Source organism: Daldinia decipiens, assembly GCF_022478715.1.
Source record: "Daldinia decipiens strain CBS 113046 unplaced genomic scaffold F4813scaffold_1, whole genome shotgun sequence".
In the NCBI taxonomy this organism is placed as follows: Eukaryota; Fungi; Ascomycota; class Sordariomycetes; order Xylariales; family Hypoxylaceae; genus Daldinia; species Daldinia decipiens.
The window spans coordinates 607,072-630,619 of NW_026054544.1; the positions used below are offsets into that span (position 1 = coordinate 607,072).

General features: G+C 47.7%; 6 protein-coding genes across 6 annotated transcripts; 5 read left to right on the forward strand and 1 right to left on the reverse strand.

Moving 5' to 3' along the window:
• Positions 1-348: 348 nt before the first annotated feature.
• F4813DRAFT_8039 (uncharacterized protein) lies at positions 349-1,481 on the forward strand. The gene has a single exon (XM_049248921.1). It carries the CDS (start codon positions 632-634, stop codon positions 1,259-1,261), a length of 630 nt encoding a protein of 209 aa, XP_049104673.1. The 5' UTR covers positions 349-631; the 3' UTR covers positions 1,262-1,481.
• Positions 1,482-2,364, reverse strand: F4813DRAFT_8038 (uncharacterized protein). The gene is made up of 2 exons (XM_049248920.1): positions 2,140-2,364; positions 1,482-2,064 (listed from the first exon to the last, which is right to left on the reverse strand). The coding sequence occupies exons 1-2, from the start codon at positions 2,171-2,173 to the stop codon at positions 1,703-1,705; spliced, it is 396 nt and encodes a 131-aa protein (XP_049104674.1). The 5' UTR covers positions 2,174-2,364; the 3' UTR covers positions 1,482-1,702.
• Positions 2,365-2,865: 501 nt separating this feature from the next.
• Positions 2,866-4,240, forward strand: F4813DRAFT_341618 (Tctex-1). The gene is made up of 4 exons (XM_049241317.1): positions 2,866-3,115; positions 3,178-3,216; positions 3,290-3,364; positions 3,448-4,240. The coding sequence occupies exons 1-4, from the start codon at positions 3,092-3,094 to the stop codon at positions 3,796-3,798; spliced, it is 489 nt and encodes a 162-aa protein (XP_049104675.1). The 5' UTR covers positions 2,866-3,091; the 3' UTR covers positions 3,799-4,240.
• Positions 4,241-7,003: 2,763 nt separating this feature from the next.
• Positions 7,004-8,556, forward strand: F4813DRAFT_8149 (uncharacterized protein). Its single transcript, XM_049248928.1, has one exon. It carries the CDS (start codon positions 7,126-7,128, stop codon positions 8,098-8,100), a length of 975 nt encoding a protein of 324 aa, XP_049104676.1. The 5' UTR covers positions 7,004-7,125; the 3' UTR covers positions 8,101-8,556.
• Positions 8,557-9,681: 1,125 nt separating this feature from the next.
• On the forward strand, positions 9,682-11,812 carry F4813DRAFT_8112 (choline-phosphate cytidylyltransferase). Its single transcript, XM_049248925.1, has 4 exons — positions 9,682-10,372; positions 10,450-10,800; positions 10,863-11,280; positions 11,331-11,812. The coding sequence occupies exons 1-4, from the start codon at positions 9,861-9,863 to the stop codon at positions 11,445-11,447; spliced, it is 1,398 nt and encodes a 465-aa protein (XP_049104677.1). The 5' UTR covers positions 9,682-9,860; the 3' UTR covers positions 11,448-11,812.
• A 7,600-nt stretch (positions 11,813-19,412) lies between these two features.
• F4813DRAFT_384294 (uncharacterized protein) lies at positions 19,413-22,836 on the forward strand (the record flags this gene model as incomplete). The annotated part of the gene is made up of 5 exons (XM_049246062.1): positions 19,413-19,895; positions 19,958-19,983; positions 20,043-20,147; positions 20,206-21,406; positions 21,472-22,836. 5 exons carry the CDS (start codon positions 19,413-19,415, stop codon positions 22,834-22,836), a joined length of 3,180 nt encoding a protein of 1,059 aa, XP_049104678.1.
• Positions 22,837-23,548: the final 712 nt, after the last annotated feature.

A 23,548-nucleotide genomic window follows, 5' to 3' on the forward strand; every position in this document is an offset into this window, starting at 1 on the left:
ACTTGGGTAAACAGCAGAAGATGGCTTGATTGGTGGAAATGAATTATATACATAGAGATTGTTTGAGATGATTGTAATTCTCATACGATACCTTCATGATACCTTCGTTCATTCTTGGCAATATGGAACTGGGCCGCATGAAGCCATTTATGATCAACCAATTTTGTATTAGCCTCGTCTCAAACGTGTCTGAGTTGCGAAGCTCATCGTGTTGGCCAAGAAAGATTTCCTTGTTCTCGTTTGACAACTGACAACTTGATGTTACATATCGATAAGCAGGAAGATCAACAAAAGTCGACTATTTCCAAATTAAGCGAATATTTGGGCACTTCCCCGTTTACATAAGAATATAGTTATCTGCATAAGCCTTATATTCCCATGTAAATATTATGTGGAGTTAAAGTAAGCACTTTATTCATAGTGAAGTAACAATGGCTGCAACGGTTGATAATCTTGCGTTATCGATAAGATACATACCTTAAAGCTACCTATGTACATAGGTACCTACCTGGTATGTATGTAAGATTTAACTGGTACGTACCTAACGTAGGTAGTCAATCTAAGTCCTTGCTCAACTTCCAACATACACACAACCTTCGATGACGACCATTTACCCTTCGGCGGCGGCATCATGAACGCCCCAAGAAACCCCCCAAAGGGCAACCGAACCGGCGACTCGCTATCGAAGAGGAAGCGTTCCGATACTGATCCGATTGCACCAAACAAGAAAGCCAAGCTTGAGGCCAGCCTTAACCTATCGTCGACTGAGGATATCAAAATGCTCCAAGTTCTGGAGTCTAAATATGATATCCACGTCCACTCGATAATCTCGTCCTCTAAGATCCAGAAGAAAGTCGTTTCCATTCTCCAACACCTCACTCGCCCCGCCACTGGCAAGACGAGTGTAATTGTTTTGCGCGCTAAAGCTCCCGACACGGGCAAGTTGGTCTCGGTAGCCGAAATCGCGAAGCGCGAGTTAGAAAAACGAGCGGACGATGCGCGCATCTGGTTTCAATATATCGCGCTAGGCGAGGAGCTCAAGGAAATACCCAGAGGCGATGGTAATACTATTGTTGAGGAAACGAAGCTAGGCGACGCTGGTGATGACGACTTTGAGACTATGAAGACTCCTCTTGAAAGAGCTATCGAAGGCCAACCACGCTGGCGAGGAATACCTGTCATGAGCCTGTTCCTTTCTCCAGTTCCCGTTGAGGAGCTCAAGAGGCGATACGGGGAACAAACGAATGCCGGCCCCAAGTAGAGAATCCGCCGAACCATTATCATCCGTGTAGGGAGAGAGACGGTAGAGTCAACCCTAATATTAAGATACCCAAGCAAGATCACAGATACGAAAAGACCCAGCAGATGTCACTCTATTTTAGAGAGGCTTTTATGCTACGAAGCACTAACATTCTCATATCACATGCTACAAAGCATATGGATAAATTTCAAACTCGTAATGATGACCAAAACAAACTCCAACAGAAATGTACTTCCGATAGGAAATATACCATGCTAAGATGCCGTCTGATATACAAACTTCCCATTCGCACCGGCCATTGCCCACCGTTGAAAGACTAGCAAGAGACATTGCAAAACTACCGACTTTGGGTATTACCGACTTTGGGTTCATTCTTAAACAAGTTCCCGCGGGCCTGATTCACAACCTTGCAATCTGCATCCTCCGATTTTCCGGCTGAACTTAATGCTTTTTCCCGCCCTCTGCGCCGGAGTATGATATCCGCAATACAAAGTTGACGACGACAGCTAATAGGAGGATGATAGCCAGTACGGACGGCCCGAAGCGGTCATCGAAACCAGCCTGCCCCCTTACTCTTATCGACTTGGCTCGCCAATGATATGTAAATAACGCATATATCATGGTGAGCATGGCTACACCCGTAAATAGGAAGGCCGAGATGAATGCGGGACGGTCACCGAAGTTCAACATGCCAATGGCCAAGGCACCTAATATGACGGTGAAGTTCAGCCATGATAGAAAAGTACGCTCGTTGGCGAAGAAGACCTTGGGTTCGACTCGGGTAGGTAGGGCAATCCGTTTGCCTAAATTGGTTGAAATATGTTAGTTCCCAGCATCAATGGCTCAATAGGTCCTATTCCCGAAGAAGGCGCGTTTACCTGGAGCCGTTTGTAGAAGAGGTTGGCTAGACATCTCGGGCGATTGATGGTTGGTGATAGATGGACGGTTTTAGAATTATGGTCCGTGGAATTAAGCTTAATAGCTGGCTAAGGATATGTTTCCGTTGGCGAACAGTTGAGTTTGTTACTTAAAATTGTAGTTAACTGTAATTGTAACTAGAGAAGCTCTGAACCGTCGCGGTCGAATTGTTGGAAAAAAGCAAAACGCATATGAAACGAGCTGTGGGCAACGGGGATGAAAAGGAATTGAGTGCAAACTCTGCAGAAATGCAGAAATACAGAAAGACGAAAAGTCAAAACAAAGATAAAAAAAAAGACTAGCTATGACGATGCTAATTGAATAGTCTGATGTTGAAAGCTATTGATAGCAGTAGCGAAAAAAAGTATCTAAACATCTAAACACGGTTAGTTGATATCATTAGCTCACCCACGTGTGCCGTTTCGCGAATCTCAGTGGTTAATCTGAAGAGAATAGCAAGGAGTAGCAGGGATTTATAAAAGCTGCGGTTGTGAGAGGAGGAAAGAAGAACTACGCACGTGCCCATTTTCCCCGCGCAGGACTGAAAAGGGACTAGCCAAAACATCCTTACATAATTTACCGGTTCGTGTAACTATATACATAATATTCATGTATTTATGTACATATGTATATGCAGGGATCTCATAGCGGCCCCTCCCCTTCTGAAAATAATTGAAGCCTTGCATCAATTTATTGTTTACAACGTCAGAGGGGGAAGGCTGAACAAGACCAAGCACAAGGCTACCATACAAGTCTTGCTTTATCCTGAGTGAACTACCAATTGCCTCCAGATACCACCACTACGACTTCTATACGAAAATTCTACGAATCTACCACAACTTATTCGCAGTAGAATATTTCCGCCCGTAACTCCCCCATTACCTCTAAATCTCGACGTCGTCACCATCCAAAATGGCCTCACCGCAGAACAATGCCGTATGTCACAATGACCGCTAACCCTCGTTACTTTCGAAGAAACTTACAGGAGTTGTCTATAGCCAATTAGCACTACCAGACTAAAGCAGATCGCGATGGACGTAGGTTCGCCTTGCACCCTTCCTCAAGAGAACAGAATAGAGAGCCCAACAAGCTAATATCGGACAAACATAGGCTTGCCAAAGCGCCATAGGTAGTGCAGAGTTCTACGAGCATTCGAAAGTCGAAGGTTGGAACGCCACCATCATCGTACGTCTCCCTCGATCTACTATTCCTATTTTACCTACTCTACAAGAAACTTCATCTGTTAACATGACACACACCCGTGCTAGAACTCGATCCTCCGAGCCATCATATCCGAATCAACCCCCTCCGGCTCCCAGACCCCAGCCCACAAATACGTCGTCAACAGCACCATCGTGCAACACCTAGTGCCGACCTCGGCGCTTAACAAGCCCAAAGGCGGCAGCGACGTAAAAGCGGAAAGCCCGCGCATCAGCACCAGCGACGGCGGCAACGCGACGGCCACGGACGGGAAGCCGCACGTCGGTCGGCGGGGCATGCACTCGGCCACGCAGGCCTTCTGGAACGAGAAGACGGACGGGATGTGGAGCTTCAAGTACGACGGCGGCGAGGGCAAGGGCATGGATGTTGTGATTAGCGTCATCTGGGTCGGGATATGAGGGCATGTACGTGCAAGGAAGTCCGACTTGGTAAACGGCGTGCGGGCGGGAGCTGGCTGTAAAAACACGTTGTTATATCTACGCAAAAGAGAAATTGATTATGTACCACCTTTACAACCTCTACAGACTACTGTTCTTATAGGGCTTGCCGTTGACGTTGCGATGTTCTATCTGCTTGGCGGTAGCAGGTAGCCTACAATATCCGTTCGGTAGTGGTGGTTGTGGTGGTGGTGGTTGTGGTGGTGGTGGTTATAGCCAACCAGTATGCGGAATCAGTTGCCCCAGGGACTTTCGCAGCCCTGACTTATATTTGTAGTGAGGGGTGGTTTTACGGATGTCGTCGATGTTTGAACAGAGAGGATAGATGATATATACTAGTAACGCCCGCCCGCCCGTTTTAGACATATGTTAGAATAAACATACTAACCTAGTCGAACGTGATCGGTATTATTACGTGATTTAGGCTCGTTTATCCTTACACCAAGGGGCTTCCAAGTGACATGTGAAAAGACTACCTCCTATAAATAAATATAACCAGTCTCGTTAATGTAAACATTACTCGTGATAGAATGATATCTCTTTGTCCTAGAAATACCGTCTTCATATATGTATGCTCTTCGTAAGTAGGATAAGTTCGTAGGTTGGAATTAGACAGCCTACCTTTGGAGATGCTGTGGTTAGTCAATATAAAAGTCATTTATGCTTCTTGAGATGCTTAGTTATAGTACTATACTACGCTTAGTTGAAGGCATAAACTACTGGTATACCAACAAAAGTGTTTTTCTGCAAATGCTGGCCATTTAAACTAGCTATTATATTTACTGGAGTGATCTGAGCCCTAATTACCGTAGACCCAACAAGCAAGCGTCTGAGTAAGAGAGGGGAGTTAACAACTTCATCTATTTAAACATTTAGGGAAACTTAAGAACCAGAATAGTGTTATATACATAGTTACCGTCGATATTGCTCCGAGTCTAAATCTATGCCCGTTACCTTATCGGAGTGTTACGCGATCAACATCTAGCCAGCCCTAAATGGTGTTGTACTGCATGGAAAGGTGGCGGCTGGCCGAGCTGTCACCTCGATCTAGACTCCTTTCAGGGTCGCCAAGTTTCCCTGCGTCAGCAAACAGGGAAAACAGACCATTGGATTCCATGTACCGATGTATATCTTCGTAGATCGGAGCTCAGCGAAGACCTATGTACCTAGTTACCACGTAACGAAGACCGTAGCAGCGGAAGCACGCCATCGTCTTCTCTATCCAGTCTAACACGGCACGGGACGAGGAGCTGTATTAAAATATATGATGACTTGCTGCAGTAAGAAACTTGCCTTGCATACATATATGAATGACCCTCATACCCTCATTTATATATGTAAAAGCTCTAAAGGGCACACCCGCTTACTTGACACTCCGGAAGCCAGCGAGAAGCCAAGTACATAGGTTATATGGATAGTGCCCGTATGTATGCAAGGTAGGGTATACATCAGCACCGGATTCCTTCTTGTAGTTAAAGATATCTGCCAGTGATTGTACGACCTAACCAGAGACGACAAGATCACGGTAAGGCGTGGCTCCATTATCGGCAAAGGGACGTCAGTGCCCCGTAGCAGTGGATACGATCGTGACGATCTGCATGAAGAGCGCGGATAAGTTGCCAAGGTATGTATGTATGTATGTACATATTGTTTGACGCAGTCCAGAACGTCGGATTAGCACTGGAAACAAGGTGATTTAGATTGAGAGATTGAGAGATTGAGAGATCTAATTGACATCCCTTACGGAATAAGGTCGACGTGATCTTATTGGCTATCTTGTTGGCTGGTAACGGATTTGTTTCTCCTCGTTTGTAAGATTCGGGAGAATGGCTCTTCGCATCTGCTGATGCCGATTCCCGAAGCCTTCCAACATGTCAGCATGTGTTGGAAATTGATGTTGTCTGACGTTGCACATCGCTGCTATATCGAGTTCCAGTAGGCTGGGCAGGTCCCCGAGTCGCTCGTTTCTGCCCTGTTTTCCACTCCACAACCCTCGGTTCGACGTCGCATATTAAGTATCGAATTAACATAAAAAGGGATTATTGTTCTACCGCTTGGGGAAGGAAAAGGCACAGCAGCCATGTAGTATGTATACTACCTACACTACCTACCTACTTACACTATGTATGTAAGATGGATACTTGTCACGATACCCTTGCATTCAGTAGTTCTCGACATAACGGCTTGGACCGAAATCCTAAATCCTAAAGCTAGCAATAGATTAGTTATGGAGCAAAGGAACTATTCGACATAGTGTATGTATTACCACGCAACTATGTTAAGTCGATGACATATATGAATTTATCCTATGTGCATACATCCATCCATCCATACATACATACATACCTACGTATTTAGCTTATTACTAGTCGCCCGTCCGCTATCGCTCAGGAATCAACCGGGATGACCGGGGTGGCTAGCGAAAATTCCCGGGACTGAAAATGAATAAGAGATTTCTCTGACAACCGCCGAGCTCCTCCCGTCCCCCCAAAGTGACAGAGTGACCCAATTCGGACTCAGCCTGCCCTTCTAGAACCCCGTCCTGACTGGCTGGCATTGCTCAAATCACAGATGAAAATATTTATTTCTGGCCTAGCCCGGTTTTCTAGAGGATTCCCCCGTGTTTGCCCAGACTCCCGGTCGGGGGCGACGATGGCTGCGGGTCACACCACCCTCATCTCTCCCCATTTGTCACGATACATCTCCAGACCTCTAGTCCTCAGCGCCTTGCCAAGTTGCCAGAAGTGGAACCGCATCTCCACTTAATAGTCATCGTAGCAGTGTGGCTAGTTCTCGTAGGCCGTAGCTGACCCCTTACCGCTTTCTTGATGGCGGCAGGTTTAATAACCCTCCCGTCCCGCGTAGTTCGAGGCCTCGGTAAGTGTCACGACTCGTCAACAGACTATCGAACGAGTTTCCATCCACGATATATCTACTCCACGATATATCTGAAGATTCCTCCACATCGGATCTCCAGACCCCAGAAAGAAAAACAAAATCCCCATATACATACAAACCTAAGCTCCAGCCTCGGCTGTTCCTGACTAAAGCGAATCCATCGTGCCGCTGTTGTTATCAGCCACCATCTAAGCGGCAAATTTTGCAATCTTAGAACTGAGGACCCTAGTTATTCAACTTGACCCTAGGGCTTGCCAGTCTTATTGTAAACTCGAGAATAACATTCTGAAGAACCAGGTGCTTCTCACTGCTACCTGGTTAAAAATTTTTGGGTGCAACAGCATCTCTCGTCATATTTGAATTTGAAAAACACACCAACCTACAGACAACATGGTTGAAGTTCTCCGTGCGCCGTCCCTGGGACAGCCACTATCACCAGGTTCATCCGACATGATGGACATCTCAAGTAGATTCCTCAATGTGGACCTCGGTCCAGCCTCGGAAACATCGATGGTGGCATTGCAGCAGCAGAATGTGTCTGCAAAGGAAGCTGTAGCTAAGAATGGCCTCCTCTGGACGCCTCGACGTGCTTTTTCCACAACTGATTATCCACCCTCGGTTAATTCGTCCATCGTCCTGCAGAGACAACACCGTCTACCCACCCCGCTTGCTACACCGAGAGAGTCTATCGAGACAGACTTGTACTTCGAGTTCCACCCTCACGTTGCGACTACAAAGCCGCAGCTCGCGGCTTCTCCTGCCGTACTCACTCCGCGAGGCACAAACCATGTCCAGCCCGTACGCCCACCCATGCCAGTACAGCCAAGGTCGTACTCAGTGACAGACGTCGAGCCAGTCCCGTTTACACACCAACCGGGTGTGGCCCTTACCATAGAGGATCTACCCCCTGAGCTGCACTACGCCATCTTCGACTTCTTGGACCCCATCGACAGCACGTGCCTAGGATTGACAAACAAGCATTTCTACTCCATCCACAAGCGGATGCATGGCAAAGTATCACTGTCAGCTAGGCGAGAGGGTCCCAACGACATGGAATGGGTGTGGCGGAACGCACTTATATCGGGTCCGTTCGTGGCTAGCAGCGGAGTAGGCAAGCAGAACTCGCTGGCCCTGCTGTCCCCGCGGGGCCAGGTGTACTGCCGCAAGTGCCGCACAGCGCGCTGTGAGCTGCACAACCACATCCGCGAGTGGGTCGGCGGCAACCAGGAATACTGCGAGGTATCGCAAAAGTTTGGCGCCGCCGCTCCCGAGAAGGCGAGGGCTTTCTGCTACCGGAGCTCTCCGAGACACCCGCACCGTTGCGGACGACACACGCGACAGCAGCGGCCCGTTCGGCTCGTGTAAGACACGGCCGGAGGGGACGGGGGCTGTCAAAATAAAGTACATAGTCAACTATAAAGGTTGACTAAAGAACCGAGAATAAACTCTATTCTCGGGAGGATGAGAAATGCCTCACTACCAACTAACCAATATACTACCTATTGTCTCTCCCTCTCGAGGAAGGCTTAGGTATATATGCCCGTGCCGATGGAATTGGTCAAATAGCAACGATGCGGGGTGCGCGTCTTGCAGGGCCAAGTTAAGGATCACGATCGGCCAAATACCGCAGACATCTAAGTAGTGTAAAGGGCTTCAAGGATATGTTTGGGAATATTGGTTACCTACCTGGGTAGGATATAAGCTACGGACTTAATGACTTATTGGAATATGAGTATGAGTATATATGTTTGTGCTATGCATTGCATGACTCTGCATTGCATGCGGAAGGGAATACGGTAACGAGAGAATGTCGACCTGTCGTATAAGACGACTTGGGATACCTTTTGTCTTGGATTTACTCGGATAGGAATTAAGAATAAAGAATTTGACAAGTTTCACTCGCTTTCAAATTATTATGTTTCCTATAGACTTGACTATGATCTATGTGACTGCCATTTTGGCATAATATGTATCATGCAAACTTTATTAAAAGATGAAATAACCTCAAGTCATATCATGGGCGTTTGTTTAAATGAAAAAAAAAAAGGCATAAACTCAATCGTTGTAGAGTTTATGACATGTCTACGGGACTGACACGGGTGATACCTGGGTACCTACATAACTGCCATAACTGACATAACTGACAACCTAAACCGGAAATAAATGACTTTCCATCGGGATCTCGGCGCCATGCCACGCCACATGATACAATACTTTCCGGAGCATCAGCCACAGCTAAGCATGAGAAATGCTGGATTAAAAGGTCCGGGTTAAGCTATGGTACGTCATGACGCCACTTACATGGTGTGTATCCCTAACCAGGGAATCGAACCATTACAGAAATTTTTTGAAATTATCGAAATTTGGAACTTCATGGATGTAGCATTGATTTGTGCAATTTTAAAACAACTCCTTTTAAAAAGATCTCTTTCTTAGTTGGAAACCCCTTTTATTACTAGCGTAAATCTGTCCTCGGCTGGGGTAATACTACTAAGTTAGTGAGGTAGGTACCCAGCAAGCACCCGACCTATCGACCTACCGACCTACCGACTTAAAGCAGGGGAGAAAAGAGAAAGCACGTCCTCCGTCCACGTTGAGTTTCTTTATCGATTATATACACTTAGATACACGTATCGCCATGCTCCCATCATTATCAGCATCATCATCATCATTTCTTCTGTTCACATCCCACTGAGGGCTCCAACATTCCGGTGATTTTAAATTCTTATTCGCCACCGATATTCCGTAATTGCTATCTATACACATGTGAGCAATTGCTTGTGACGTTTGCCTGAATCTATTCCAGTTGACAAGCTACATTCAACTGCATTCAACTACATTCAGCTACATTAAGCTACATAATTCACGGTTCCCCCGTGGCGGTGCCCCAACTCTTCCCGAACGCCTCAACGACTTTTACGGGGAAGTAGAGCTGCATGTACATTATCTGTATCGTTGCAGTCTTATGTCAATCTAGCATCAGCCTACGAATCATCCTCCCCAATTCCTAACCTTCAAGCTCGCCGAGTTAATTTCTGAGCAACGCCCATCCCGAGCATCCACCTGGGCACACAATTCTCTCTCCAACCTAGCCCTCCAAAGCCAAAGCCAAATCCAAAGCCAAAATGTCATCTCCTTCAAGCTCCTCACATGCCGGCAAGCGTAAACGTCCAGCAACCTCGAGCTCTGCTAAGATGGATGAAAATCCTCTCTTGCAGCCCTCCTCGAGGGACGCATCTGGCGAAGAGGGAGATACCACAGCGCCCGAGTCTGGAAAGTTATTACACCGCAAGTCGGAATCTGCTTCCAACTCGAACCCCGCGAAACGACAACGTGCTAATTCCGATCGTACCTCCGCCCTCGAGACGGCTGGCCATGCCGTAGACCCCGGTGAGCCGAGCGACACCACCGAAGCGAGCATTGATATTGCCGATCGAGTTACTAGGAAGAGTAGGAAGCCTACTACCCTTAGGGATACCATGACACAAGATGACGAGGAGACGAAGAAGCAAGCTGCTATGCTACCGCCTCCAACCGGGCGTCTTGTACACCCTGTTGGATACAAAACGAATCCCCCGCCCGTTGGACGCACTATCAGGGTTTATGCTGATGGTGTCTTTGATTTATTTCATCTCGGGTATGTAAGCACTGCTTAGCGAGGGCTTATATATATATAGTCTCTGTGCCATTAGGACGTTACTAATATTGCGGCAGTCACATGCGCCAGCTTGAACAGGCGAAGAAGGCATTCGACGACGTCTACTTGATAGTTGGTGTTACAGGCGACGAAGAGACGCACAAGCGTAAGGGCCTAACGGTTCTTTCTGGCAAAGAGCGTGCCGAAACACTCAGGCACTGCAAGTGGGTTGACGAAGTTGTTGAGAATTGCCCCTGGATTGTAACGCCGGAATTCCTAGAGAAGCACCGGATTGATTACGTTGCTCACGATGATATTCCATACGGCGCCGCCGAGGGCGACGATATTTATGCTCCTATTAAGAAAGCTGGAAAATTCTTGGTAACACAGCGAACCGAGGGTGTGAGCACAACGGGCATCATTACAAAGTAAGTACTACTTAACGGCATTGGAGCTGTTTGAGGTGCAGCGATACTGACTTGAAACCTAGGATTGTCCGCGACTACGAAAAGTATATTGCTCGCCAGTTGAAGCGAGGGACATCACGCCAAGAGCTTAACGTGAGCTGGCTCAAGAAGAACGAGCTTGATCTCAAACGTCATGTCCAGGATTTGCGTGATAATATCAGAGCAAACTGGACTACGACAGGTCAGGAACTTAGTCGTGAGCTCCGTCAGTACTGGCCCGCAAGTCGACCTCAAAGTCCTGCCCCAGGTGGCCGCTTTAATTTTCCTACCACACCAGGCCCTTCAAGTTCGAATGGTGATGGTAATTTACGAGAGGCTGCCGCCCTGGCCGCTGCTGCTAAATCACCCACTACGCCAGGCCCGTCAGGCGAGAGGACACCAGCTCCTAATGATTTTATGACCGGTTATACACTTGGTCTAATTGGTGGCGTGAGGTCTTGGGTAAGTTGACTTATAATATTCCAAAGTGGTGAATTCGCTGACATGAATAGATGACCAAGAATCGTCGTAACCTCCGCGATAGTCGACCACCAAGCGATGACGATTCAGAGAGCGAAGATAAGAACATTGGCAACGGCCACGGGCGGGTAGTCGCGTCCACCAGTTAGTTACTTCGACCGTTGGCCCGCCTTAGCGTCAGTACGAGGCCGTATGACGGGGATAGCCAGTTTGGCTCCGAAGACGAAGGGGACGATGACGAAAGCAACTAGATATATATATAAATTTTTTTTTGACGATCGGGTGATCGGGGAATACAAAAGGTGCAATAATTACGAACGCGACGGCGTTTTACGGGTTTTTTGTATGCATTTCTGACACCGTAAATAAGATTGAGGTCGAGGAGTCGAAGGGTAGTGGGAGAGTAGATAAACGACTTCGCTGCTTTAGGTACGTATGTCAACCGCACTTGATAGAGATAATTCCCAGCATGAATGTTCATGATCAGCCTGATTTTTGCGCGCGGATGCTGTGATTGAGGCTTTGGTAAAGGTAAGGGGGTTCGTAAGTCATGGCTATGTTAGTGTAGATATTCCTTCCCCCTATTACATCCCTACCTAAGGCGTACTAACTTCATAAGATGTTTCGTAAGGTTAGTTTCTCAACTGGGAAGCGCGGAGTTTCTTAGATGTTAATGAGTATTAAGCTGTTATTATATCGATGTTTTGAAGGTGGAAGAAGAGGTATGGTAAATTGTTCTTTGGTTAAAAGTTATATATTCTGCTATTGGTAGGATCGTGTAAGCTTTTATCGCTTCAGTGGTAATTGGGATCCCTGAGGAGGAGTCACCGACGGTGCTATAGACTGCCTCTTGATGCGGTCGTGGCGGATATGAGTTACTACGGAATATTGAAATAGGGATCTACACTGGCTTGCTTGGTCGATGGAGACTCGCAGGTCGGCGACATCCATCAGTCTGCGAGCTGTAGTTTGCAGACTGGATCATGCCCATGGCATGGTTGTATTTAGTAAGGAGAGCACATATGCGGCTTTGAGGATTACTTTGTAGGTAGTATGGTGGGATGCTGGTGAGCTGCCACATCGCACGATAGTAATATACCTAGGTAGGTAGGTATATAGACTGCCGTGCTATATTTCGCCAGGGCATGACTATCTTTAGCCATGTTTTAACAAATCAAGCTATATTGCATTGCTACGATGGTGGTTTTATATACGCCCCTGGATAGTCTCGGTTTCACTCTTAGGGCTGCATAGGAGGTAGGCAGGCAGGTAGTCTGACTGCAGGTGTCTATATTTGTTATCGAGTCTCGGCAGTGTACAACCTAGCTAGACGCGGTGTCTGGATTGTATATTCACTTGATCATTCTGGGTATATCTTTCGTATACTACCTTACTTCCCGGTGCCGTGTGTTGGTGGCCCAGCACAATGATAGGGGTAATGTAGGTATCCCGGTTGTCACGTCGGCAATGTGAGGCGTTACCTCTGGAACTACCTTCGTTCCTTATTCAGAACGATGCCTTCAGGATCGTTAGGCTTTGATGTGCGTACGAGGCGTTATCCGGCTAGGTATTGTGACGGTAGTCGTAACGACGCGTAAGACAGACTAATCTGAGTACGGGGGTGTGTCTCCTAAGTACGGTAGTGCTGATTCTGCTACGTCGAGGCTCGTGGCTCGGGTTATAAGTATGCCATGTAGATCTGTGCTACTCGAACAACCTAGCTGCCAGTTGGAGAATCATATGCCCATGAATACGAGGGATTATTATGGGTTAACTACTTGACGATGCTACCTCCCACTGTCCAGTCGACTTGTGAGGTCACACAACAGTCGGGAGCTAGATGCTGGCATATTCGCTCCATATCCAGGGGTTGAACCCAAGGCTAGAGCCGGGTAGCTCCTTAGAGCTAATAAGTGTCACAATGGCTATAACATATAGCACCATCTGTGCCGTTTCATGTATCCCATCAGACGCTGCCGCAGCCACCTGAGTGGAGTTCGGAGCCATTAGACGCGCGGGATAGGAAGCGAAGCGCACTTGTGGCTAGGCATATCAAGCCCGAGGGAGGGTACACAAGGCCGGAATTAGTAGAATGGTATTTTAGCTGTGGCAATGGTTGCCAACAGACAAACGGGGGGGATGGTCGATTAAAACGGGGGGAGTGGTCGATTACGACGTCAAACGTGGTATGGGCAACAGTAAGCGATAGGAGGTGATGTTGGTAGTATTCGTGATAATGTCACTGTTGGTTGGAATAGAAAACCATCAAGGGACAAGGCTCTATCCTCTATCACGTGTGATGAAAAAAAAGGAAGGAAATGAAACTCTAGGCTGGTTACGTTGAACAGCCCTACGTGGAAGCAAGGGAAGCAAGGGATAATGGTAGTGTCGTAACGCCACAATCGCGAATTAGCCCCTTACTGGCCTTTCCCCATCAAAGTTTCTGTTAAATTACGAGCGGCGGTATACTCTCTGAGACATATGCAAGGCATACAACGAGCACTAGCTACATAGGTAGTCATCATATAGTTACCAGGGGTATCAGGGGTAATTTGTATGCTGGGCTATCAGACTGAACGTCGAGGGCTTACGCGTTTTACTTTGAAGGCTATATCGGCTATAATTATGAATAGTCTTTGTAAAGATTCTATTTCTGACCTTGCCTTATCCAGCGCGGGCTTCGAAGACATCTCATGTCCGAGTAGGCCATGAGGGAATGGGGGATCGTATCTACCTACCTCATAAATCTACTAAAAATATTATTCATAGGTAGACTTGCTATCACACGATCAGTCGTACTAATGATAGCTATATGAGAGTACATATATGCGATTATAGATCTCTCTGGCGAATCACGTACGGCTAAAGACCTACGTCTTCGACTAAGCTTCGCCACCGGCTTTTTAGCACCCCCATCGAAGCTATTCCGGGCCGCGCTACACTAGTTGTGGCGGCACTACTCGGAACTACCCGTCTGTCCTAAGATAACGGGTGCGTCCTTTCCCCCTGAACTACGGTTCCATGCAGAACATCAAGCTAGCGTAGGCATTCTTGTGGAGTAGAAGATGGGGTCGACTTATGAAGCGGGCCGCAGCGTTTGAAACTTAGGGGGCTACGTTCTCAACATTGCCCTCACAAGCTAAGGATCTTCGGAAGACTTTCCGGGAACGCCTTCTCGTAATATTTTTCAATCCATTTGTCTCGTAACACCGTACCGGTGTGAGTGGGGAGCTGGGCATCCTCATCGTACAGTATTCACTCTCACTGTAGTATGAGATGTGAAAGAATAGAACATGCCTATGCATGTTAACTTAGAACAATGACACGACAACCGGAGTGGTAGGATAGAACACGAAAAATACCATCCCCCAGACCTCGAAATAGAGTCAACTCTCTGGGGGAGTACTACTCTTAGGGGGCGGTACTCTTTAGAACATATGTCCCTAGGAACAGGAGTGACGTTGGGATATACTGGGGGCACAGCCGCGATCTATCCGGCAGCTATCATCTTAGACCACCAGTATAGCCAAAATCCATTGGACCAACATAAGTACTATACGATGGATTAGCATGCAAGAATCTAAATACGTATGTTCTTGATCGAGCGAGGCTAAGTTCATCTCAATATAGTCGATGACTATTAGTCGTCGAGGTGAATGCAAGGTACGATGCAGTAAGCGGTAACCAACACTGGGCTTGGCATGACATCCACGATACCAACAATTAGACAGGAGTAGAGGCGTGCAAATACTCTGAACATGATTTTGACCGGCGATCTTGGGTCGCGATCGCGGCTGGAGCGGACCTCGGGACAGAGAAGGAGACTCCTAAGCTTGATATGACGTTGGAGGGGCAGAAGAGGCGCCTTTTTGGGCGAGTTTAGATTAGTCACCGGCGCATGTCTCGCCTATACAGGAGCCGCTGTAAGTGCCACGCGACCGCTAAGGATCTCGCAGGGCAGAGAAGCGCCTGTGAGGTCGCACAAAGTGCTATAACTGGCGTTATACGGCATGGTATGGCATGGCATGGTATGATATGGTATCGTATATTGTATCCAGAAGTAGTGGGCGTGACCGAGACACCATAAGAAATCTCGTGTAGGAGAAAAAGCCGATGCCAATTTAGTCGTCGGCGCTCACAGCAGCGTGGCGCAGACGAAGCCGGATGCGGAATGTGAGTGAAGGGCGAAGAGCGAGCGAGAACGCCAAGTTGATTCCCCCGAAGTAGGTTGGAGATATCTATTTTGGCTACTAGCCTCGGGTGGTTATGGTGTGCGATTTGGAGAAATAAAGAGGTAAGTTGAAATGGAGGGTAGTTTGAACATGCAAAGAAGCATGCGAGAGGCGTAGGTATGCGGGTTGTATGTAGGTTTAGTTGGTAAATCTCCATGTAAATTTGCAAATTCCGGATGGTAGACGTAGTAGTTGGGGTTATAAATAACTTTAAGCGCCGGGGCTAGGGCTGTTCTGGTTAAGATTACCTTACATAAACTGCCCCGAAAAGGGCTATGTACGCTGTACTGTAGGTATGTACCTACCTAAGGTAATAAGGTTTAGCAGGTAGGGCTAGAGAGGCTAAGGCAGGCTGCAGAATCGATAAGTGCTGTAAGGTAGGTACCTATGTAACCTAGTGTGCGGACATACACGCGGGGAAGGGAACATCGAACCTCCTAACCTACATACCTACATAGGTACATAGGTAATCACGGGTATCTCACGGTACCGGGCTTCCGTAACTTCTGATTCTTGTCCGCGTTCTGCACAGGTTCTGCCTTAGGTAACCCCAAAAGACCTATTTGATATTACCTACATACTTGGCTTACATACGAAACATACTACTTATTACATATACTAGGTTAGTTACATATACGTAGATGTCTTAGATATCTACATGACCTACATCGCCCAGCTAGGCCTATTATATGCAAGTGTTTTATTTCATGTTGTCTTGGAGCAACACACCCTCTAAAAATGCTGCTTATGAGCTACTGTATCTACGACATGTATCTACGACATGCGTCGATGAAAACGTGGGAACCCTGTTGCGTAAGGCCATTATCATTACGTGCCTAACCGAAGCCTAGCCGGAAGCGTTCATGTCCGATCCAAGAGGAATATCTTTAACTAATAAATGCTACTAATTATATGTCATATCCTATAGTATCGTCCAAGTGTGGTAAACACTATCGGGCTTATCAATCGAAAAGACGAGGTAAATACGTGTGTGCGTCTTCTTTGCGTGCTTCCATCTTCCATGCATGTCATCTTCTCGGCAATCATTATAGCGAAGCTTGTTTCGGACCCCGAGGGAACGGATAGGCACTTCGTTTTCCTAGTTCCCTTTGAGAAAGAAGCAGAGACCACCTGTTCCCGTCTTCGTTTTTGGACCCCATTGATCTTATCGAGTCTTCGGATCGCAACCGATGGCGTCAAATAGCCGCCACATCTCAATACACGCGATCATGAAACATATCGTAGTAGATCGCTGGGACGCTTGGCTAGGTATACACTATTTTGACTGTTCCTTCGCTCGATTTGTTATGGTGCATTGGCTGGATCATCTACACTATATTCTACGCTGGCTTACTATGTACCACACCTCGAAACCCACAAGTGCCAATATGTGCCCGTTCTAATTCCTAACCTCTGGTGATGTCTATTAGTTACCTATTAATAGAAATCACAAATGGGCGCCTCCAAGCCCCCTTTTGCGGTACAGGTACTTCCTAAACCCTGGCACACCACAGGTCGAGCTGGAAACAGCAAACCAATAGAGAACCTGGTTTGCGACCTGAAGGATTCGACCCGCATATCCCCCTCGTCTTACAGCGGGCCGTGCTGCAAAGCTTAGGTGCTTCTGTTGTATGTATGTATGTAACATGGACAACGGAACTCATATTATGTACACTAGGAGAACAGTATCGTACCGTAAAAAGGGCAAAGGGACGGATAGGGCTCGGAATCCCTGTGCCGTCAACAAGCCGGTAGGTTGAACCATGGGGAAGTAGTAGAGTAGTAGATAGACGTAGCCTCCGAAGAATTGGAACTAGATGTCAGAAATGTCCTGCACTATGTATATTGACATTTCTTGTTTTATATAATGAAGGCTTATTAGGGATCGAACATCTTCCGCTCCTGAAAAGCTGAAAAGAAAATCCCGTGACGCTCAGGAGGATGCTTGTGTCCTTGTCCACCTACCTAATATTTACAAGTTGATTGTCCATTGTAACTTAAAGTCTTCTTTCTTACATGGGCTCTTTAGGAGGTCTATCTAAATCAAGTTGATAATGTTTCGTTGAATTTCCATCACCAACAACATCATCATCATTATTATACCGGATGAAAGCGATAACCGACCGTCTGGGGCCGGATCTTCCGGTGAGGATCTACGTCTTGGTCTGGGTCTTTAGGTAATATATATGTACCTGTATCAGAAATGTTCGCAACCCATGCAACCCACGCAACCCGACAACCTATACCACGGTAGTACAATGAATGGCAGGAACGTGTCTGCGTGTCGATACAATGCCGTGAAACCCTGGCGGTGCTGGCTGGCTGTAAGGACCGTTTGCTAGCTGCGCCCCCTTGGCTTGTATCGCGTTGTTGTAGTGTACCTAAGGTAGGTAGTGTATGTACATATAGGTAGGTATGTATGTACAATACATAATGTAAGGCCTGTCAGATTATAAGAATTGGTAACTAGGTACATGTATACCTAAGGTACTTCAGTCTCGCTAAAGTCCCCGCACCTTAGGTACCTAAGGTACTTACATCTGTCTTATCGAACCAACGGCCGTTTAGAGGTTCCCCAGAAAATCTGCCCTTAAAAAAGAATAAGATCCAAAATACCTAATCCAACATAATGAGGTTTCATTGACAAGAAACAACAGCGCAGCAAAGATTAATAATAGAGAAATCTGTCTCTTTCCACATGATTTCTCTCGCCATGTCGTATCATTATGGCAGATCCTCGAGGGAAAAAGAAAGAAAGAAAGAAGGAAATATTCTCACTTCTCCCGTGTTGGTCGTCTTTCACGCGCGCGTGTGTGAGTGCAGTGTTGTATTTGTACAATACTGATACTACCCTTGTCAGGCTTGCCTTGCCTTAGGTTTGTCTGGGGATCCCTTCTCTGCTAATTATGGCGCGCTCCTTGCCGCGACCCGGTCTACCGGGTACAGCACGATACAAAAAAGTATAGAACAATTGCCTTGTGTGCAAAGCTATAATGCTTACACTCTATGTACGGCTCTATGTATGGTCAGCGAAATACAGCATGTGCCTACGCTGATAGAGACTATGAGCGACCATGAGGACCCATGAGCAATGAGTAATGAGCAATGAGCGACGTTCCCCTCGCTCATACTCTTACTCTTACTCTCACTCTCACTCTCACTCTCACTCTCATTCTATCCCAACTCGACTATCGCGGCAACAAATTTGGCTGCTATTCATACGCATTACCTAGCAAGGGAGTGCATACATACATAGGTAGTCTACATACTATCGTTACGAGCACCGTGTATACGCACGTACGATGCATCCCCGTAAATAGTATCCAAATGAGCCACCACCGTTAGGACCAGTACCTTGCATGTCGCGCGACCTCATCCAACCCCGGGACCCATGCAGTCCATGATCCACCGTCAGCTGGAGCAGGGGTGCCTTACACTACAACCTACATGTAGGTACATGGCTAGGCAGGCTGGGTCAGAGAATCCGTCCGCTTGGCCGTGACCGACGTCTCTTGTCAACCTTCTCCTCCCTCCGTGTACACTCTGTCTTCCTCTATGCTTGCTTGTGTTGCCTTTTCGGCCCTTTAGATCTCAATATAGCAATGCAGCTCAGCCTGCTTTCTTGCTTCGCTATTGGTATTTCCCGTTTCATCGCAGACGGAGATGCTATACACCAGACCTCTCTCTTGAACCAACTTGAATACTGCCGCCAGTTAGAAGGCCGAGATCTATCTAGCCTTGCCCTTCTTTACAGATCCACCCCTCCCTAACTCCAGTCTTACCCTTTGTGACTATTTTCATCTCTATATACTCTTTATTTATCCAAACTTGCAGGGCTGTGCGTCGTTTCCAATTTGAGCCATGACTAGCTTGGAATTTATCATGGATATGGGCAACGAAGAAGAGCCTCAGATAAATAAGAACGATGGCGGCTCCATCCCACCTGGGCCATCTCGTAGTTTAGATCCTTCCCGTGCGGCAACGTCGAGTCATGAGAAGCCCAGAGATCAAGACGATAGACTAGCTCCAGCCCCAACGAGACGGCGTGGTCCTACAGGACGCTCATCTAAATCAACAGCTACCGCTTCCTCGCCGTCGACATCATCATCAGCAAGGCCGGCGCTTACGAGTAGGCACAGTACTACGAGTTCAGAACCAATGGATCCCACCGCGTACGGAGGTCACGCCCAAGGCTCGTCATCTGGAGGAGGAAGTATGACGCCTTCTGCTATGCCTACAAGACCAATGGGTAACATGCCGGGAGACGGGAGCATGCCGGTGAAGTTGACTCCCATCACCGGCCGTGTCAGTAGAGCGAAGAAAGGCGTCCCGGTTCATACCTGCGACATATGTAAACCGCCCAAGGTGAGCACAATTTTTTCAAAATTACGCACGAGGCTGGAGAGGCTGATCTGATGACAAATTAGACATTTACGAGGGCGGAACACCTTAGGTAAGTAATTTCGGTGACGGATATCGTTGGGATACGCATCACTAAACACCGACTTGCAGACGCCACCAACTGAGCCACAAGACGCCCGGATTTCCATGCATATTTCCCGGGTGTGAAAAGGCATTTCACAGAGCTGACTTGCTCGCTCGTCACGCCCAGAGGCAGTAAGTGGGCGGTTAGATAAAAGGCATAACACCAGTAAAAAGACTAACGTGGTTCCAGTGACCATGACGATAAGGCATCGTCGGGAGGCATGAGCCGGCCGCCGTCTGCCGGCACCCTGGATGATCCAAGCTCTGGGCTGAGTTACATGACCCATAGTCACTCATCCATGGGTAGGGACTCCGGTTCTCGCTCGGGAATGCCTGGTCCGTCCGACAGTTCCTCTGGCACCTCCTATCCCGGTGGTATGCAGTATCAGATGGGAGGCCAAGGCAGTACCAGTGGAGGGACCTCGATGTCCCCGTCGCATCATCCCGGCCGCGGCGATAGCTATCAAAACTCGCCCAATCCCGGCCAGAGTTATGTGCTGTCTGGCTTGATCAACCCACCCCCAAGCATTGGGGGCTCTCCGGTCACAGGTACTGACCACTTCTTTGGGCTAGAATACCAACCTCGTACATCTTCTCCTTTCCCTTCCATGTTTATGGACACTGCGATCTTACCCCAGAACTTGCCTAGCTTGACAATACCTGACAACAGTATTCCTCCAGGTCTTGTTCATGCTGGTCACGATGGTTCGCCTTGGCCATCTTCTGCTTCGGAAAGTACTTACTCTACTCCTTCGGAGATCGGTCACAGGAGACATAATATGAACACTCAGGGGTACGAATCGCCAACGTCAGACTGGCCCCTCTACTCTCATAACATGCAGAGTCCAGGCGGTGGGCTCGAAGTCGCCACCACGACCGCTTTCTTTGGAACGGCCTTTTCTTCAACAGCATCGAATATCGATCAAACGATGAACCTGCCGGTCCCTTTTTCAGACGAACAATCCTTCGTCGATCAGCAATATCATCCTTACTCTTCAGTTCGTAGTCCGACCCCACCGACTATCTCACTGTCCGCTCAATCGAATGAAAATTTAGTCACCCTTGCAGCCCCATCAATTCCCGACGCAGCGTCGGCAGGAACTCGCCAGAAGGGTTCGACGATGCTCCTGGGAACATTCCAGGGGGCAGCCTTTCTAACTGCGAACACCCTGCCGCCGCACGTCCGGAACGCCATCCCGAAGTACCTACAAGCGTACTGGAAGAGCTTCGACACACTCTTTCCGGTGGTTCACCGCAAAAGCGTCAAAACAGCTGCCGATGAGGTCCTGCGTTGTGCCATGGCTGCCGTGGGCGCGCAGTATCTCCAAGGTAAGGATGATCGTATAAGAGCAAACGAGTTGCATGAATTTGCCTGGAAGGAGGTCAAAACTGTAAGTTGAGCCGCTTAGATATCTTGTTTTCTTTGAGAAAGTAACCGCTAAACCAGCAGATGCAGTGTACGAAGTGGAACCTCCAAATCATGCAGACGATCATTCTTTGCGAGTTTTACGCGCGGTTCCGTGGACGGAGTGTCCTTCGATACCCTTCGGAGTCCTTCCAGTCGCTTTACTCTCGGGTGAGTTCCCAATCTTCTTCTCCTTCTACTTTTGTTGGTTCTCTCATACACTCTGCTCCTCAGGGTCATCTCTTTAGCTTTGTTCTGTCTTCTCCTAATGGCCCCTGGTATCCATACTCAACATTTTCTTCCTCACAGATGGCCAACCACCAAATACCGGACAATTTCCTTTTCTCTACCTCAACGCGAAACGAACGATGGAATGAATGGATCGATAATGAGTCACGACGACGACTCTTTGCCGTTTGCTTTGTTTTGGATGCTCACGCATCCGTGTACTATCAACAACATGTAATACAACAATTTCCTATGTCGACACGCCCTATACCCCTAATTCGACCTACCGAAGATCTCTGGGCCGCGCAATCGCCGGAAGTATGGGAGGCCCTCCTCGATACGAGACCAGCCGACATGGGACCTCTAAGTCATACCGGCGAGACCCCCACCGCGGAACAGGTTCTGAACGCTCGATATCTCGACCGTGCCGTATTTTTAACCTCAGAGGCTCTTTGCCTGCCTAAACGATCTAACCCCTCTATGCTAGACCTTTCGGTAGAAGTAGACCTAACTTCCACCGAGCGAATCAGCAGACTTTTCCCTGGATCTGCTGTTGGAAATACTTATCTAGCGTTGCACTATACGCCTCTGCATGATCTGCTCGCAGTTAGCGGCGACACCTGGCTCTTCTCGAGAAAGGTAGCGTCTCCCCAGGTCTTTCAACAGCACAAGAAGCGCCTGCAACTCTGGTGCGGTAGCCCTCACGCCAGCGCCGCCGTCGGATTTGCCGCCAAGGCTCTGCTAGCCTTCCTCGACGGTAGCGAGTCTCGTAATCATAATACACTAAACACAGACCCGGAAGAACAAGGAGACTTAAACAACAACTGGAACATGCTAGACATCTCAGACTACTGGGCAGTATATGCGTGCGCACTAATCTGCTGGGCGCTCGGACACCGCTCGATAGGTCGGAATGCCTACTCTGGTTCCGGATCGGACTGCACGTCTCCTCACCACGACCATGATAATGCTAATGCCGGAGAGCGCGAGGCCATGCGTTGGTTGAAGATGGTGGCCGCTGGGGACTCGGCGCTCGGGGCGCGCAACCGGCGCGAGTCAATGGGTGTTATTAGTATGGTTCGACGTAGGCTTGAGGACGAAGCTGTTGGCGCTAAGAGCCGCTTGCTGGTTGATGCCGTGGGCACGTTGAAGAAGATCGAGGAACGCGCTGGGTCTAAGTGGTTCTGAGGACCGGACCGGATCGGATTGGGTCGAAGGGAAATACCAGCAAACGATACCAAAAAAAAGGGAATACACTATACACGGGAGACAGAGGGACCTGGGGATATAAAATGGATGGGAATGAATGGTGGCTATATTATTTCTTATTCCCCCTTTCTTCTATTTCTTCCTGTCTTTTTTCCTTTTCTCTTGTATTTCTATATATTCTCTTCTATTTTCTTCTTCTTCTTCTTCTTCCCTTATTCGATTCTCTAGTCGGACTATTTTTTTATTTCAAAATTTCTATATTTTTTCTCCTTCTCTTCCCTACCTGTCCTGTCTGTCTTCCCGTCTTTTTGTTGCTATTTTGCTCTGACGTTCTCTCTTGAATTATGCGTGCCTTGTTTTATTTTGTGTACATTATAGAACATCGGGGGAAAGCTACTACAGAGATACACTTGTACTATTAGAAACAACACGCATTGCAAGGGAAGATAAAAAACACCGGGGCGCGGTTGGGAGTCGAGGAACATATTGCATGGGTTTCTTTGTCTTCTACTTGCGCTGCACTGCACCTCGGAGGCGTTAGCGGAGGAGGTTGGATTGAACCGTTTTCGATTTACCTACGGGGTTGGATGCTATTTTTTGCAAGAATTGCTTACATGCCGTACCGCTCGAGGACGAATTACGATTGGTAACGAATGTATTCCTAGATAGATGTGGAATGTGCGTAGTGGGT

Excerpts from the sequence above, each read along its gene's own strand:
- F4813DRAFT_8039 (XM_049248921.1), top strand. The coding sequence starts at position 632 with ATGAACGCCCCAAGAAACCCCCCAAAGGGCAACCGAACCGGCGACTCG.
- F4813DRAFT_8038 (XM_049248920.1), bottom strand. The coding sequence starts at position 2,173 with ATGTCTAGCCAACCTCTTCTACAAACGGCTCCAG. Across the intron at positions 2,065-2,139 it reads TCTTCTACAAACGGCTCCAG|GCAAACGGATTGCCCTACCT; the intron begins GTAAACGCGCCT and ends CAACCAATTTAG.
- F4813DRAFT_341618 (XM_049241317.1), top strand. The coding sequence starts at position 3,092 with ATGGCCTCACCGCAGAACAATGCC. Across the intron at positions 3,116-3,177 it reads CCTCACCGCAGAACAATGCC|CCAATTAGCACTACCAGACT; the intron begins GTATGTCACAAT and ends AGTTGTCTATAG. Across the intron at positions 3,365-3,447 it reads GTTGGAACGCCACCATCATC|AACTCGATCCTCCGAGCCAT; the intron begins GTACGTCTCCCT and ends CACCCGTGCTAG.
- F4813DRAFT_8149 (XM_049248928.1), top strand. The coding sequence starts at position 7,126 with ATGGTTGAAGTTCTCCGTGCGCCGTCCCTGGGACAGCCACTATCACCA.
- F4813DRAFT_8112 (XM_049248925.1), top strand. The coding sequence starts at position 9,861 with ATGTCATCTCCTTCAAGCTCCTCACATGCCGGCAAGCGTAAACGTCCA. Across the intron at positions 10,801-10,862 it reads ACAACGGGCATCATTACAAA|GATTGTCCGCGACTACGAAA; the intron begins GTAAGTACTACT and ends CTTGAAACCTAG. Across the intron at positions 11,281-11,330 it reads TTGGTGGCGTGAGGTCTTGG|ATGACCAAGAATCGTCGTAA; the intron begins GTAAGTTGACTT and ends TGACATGAATAG.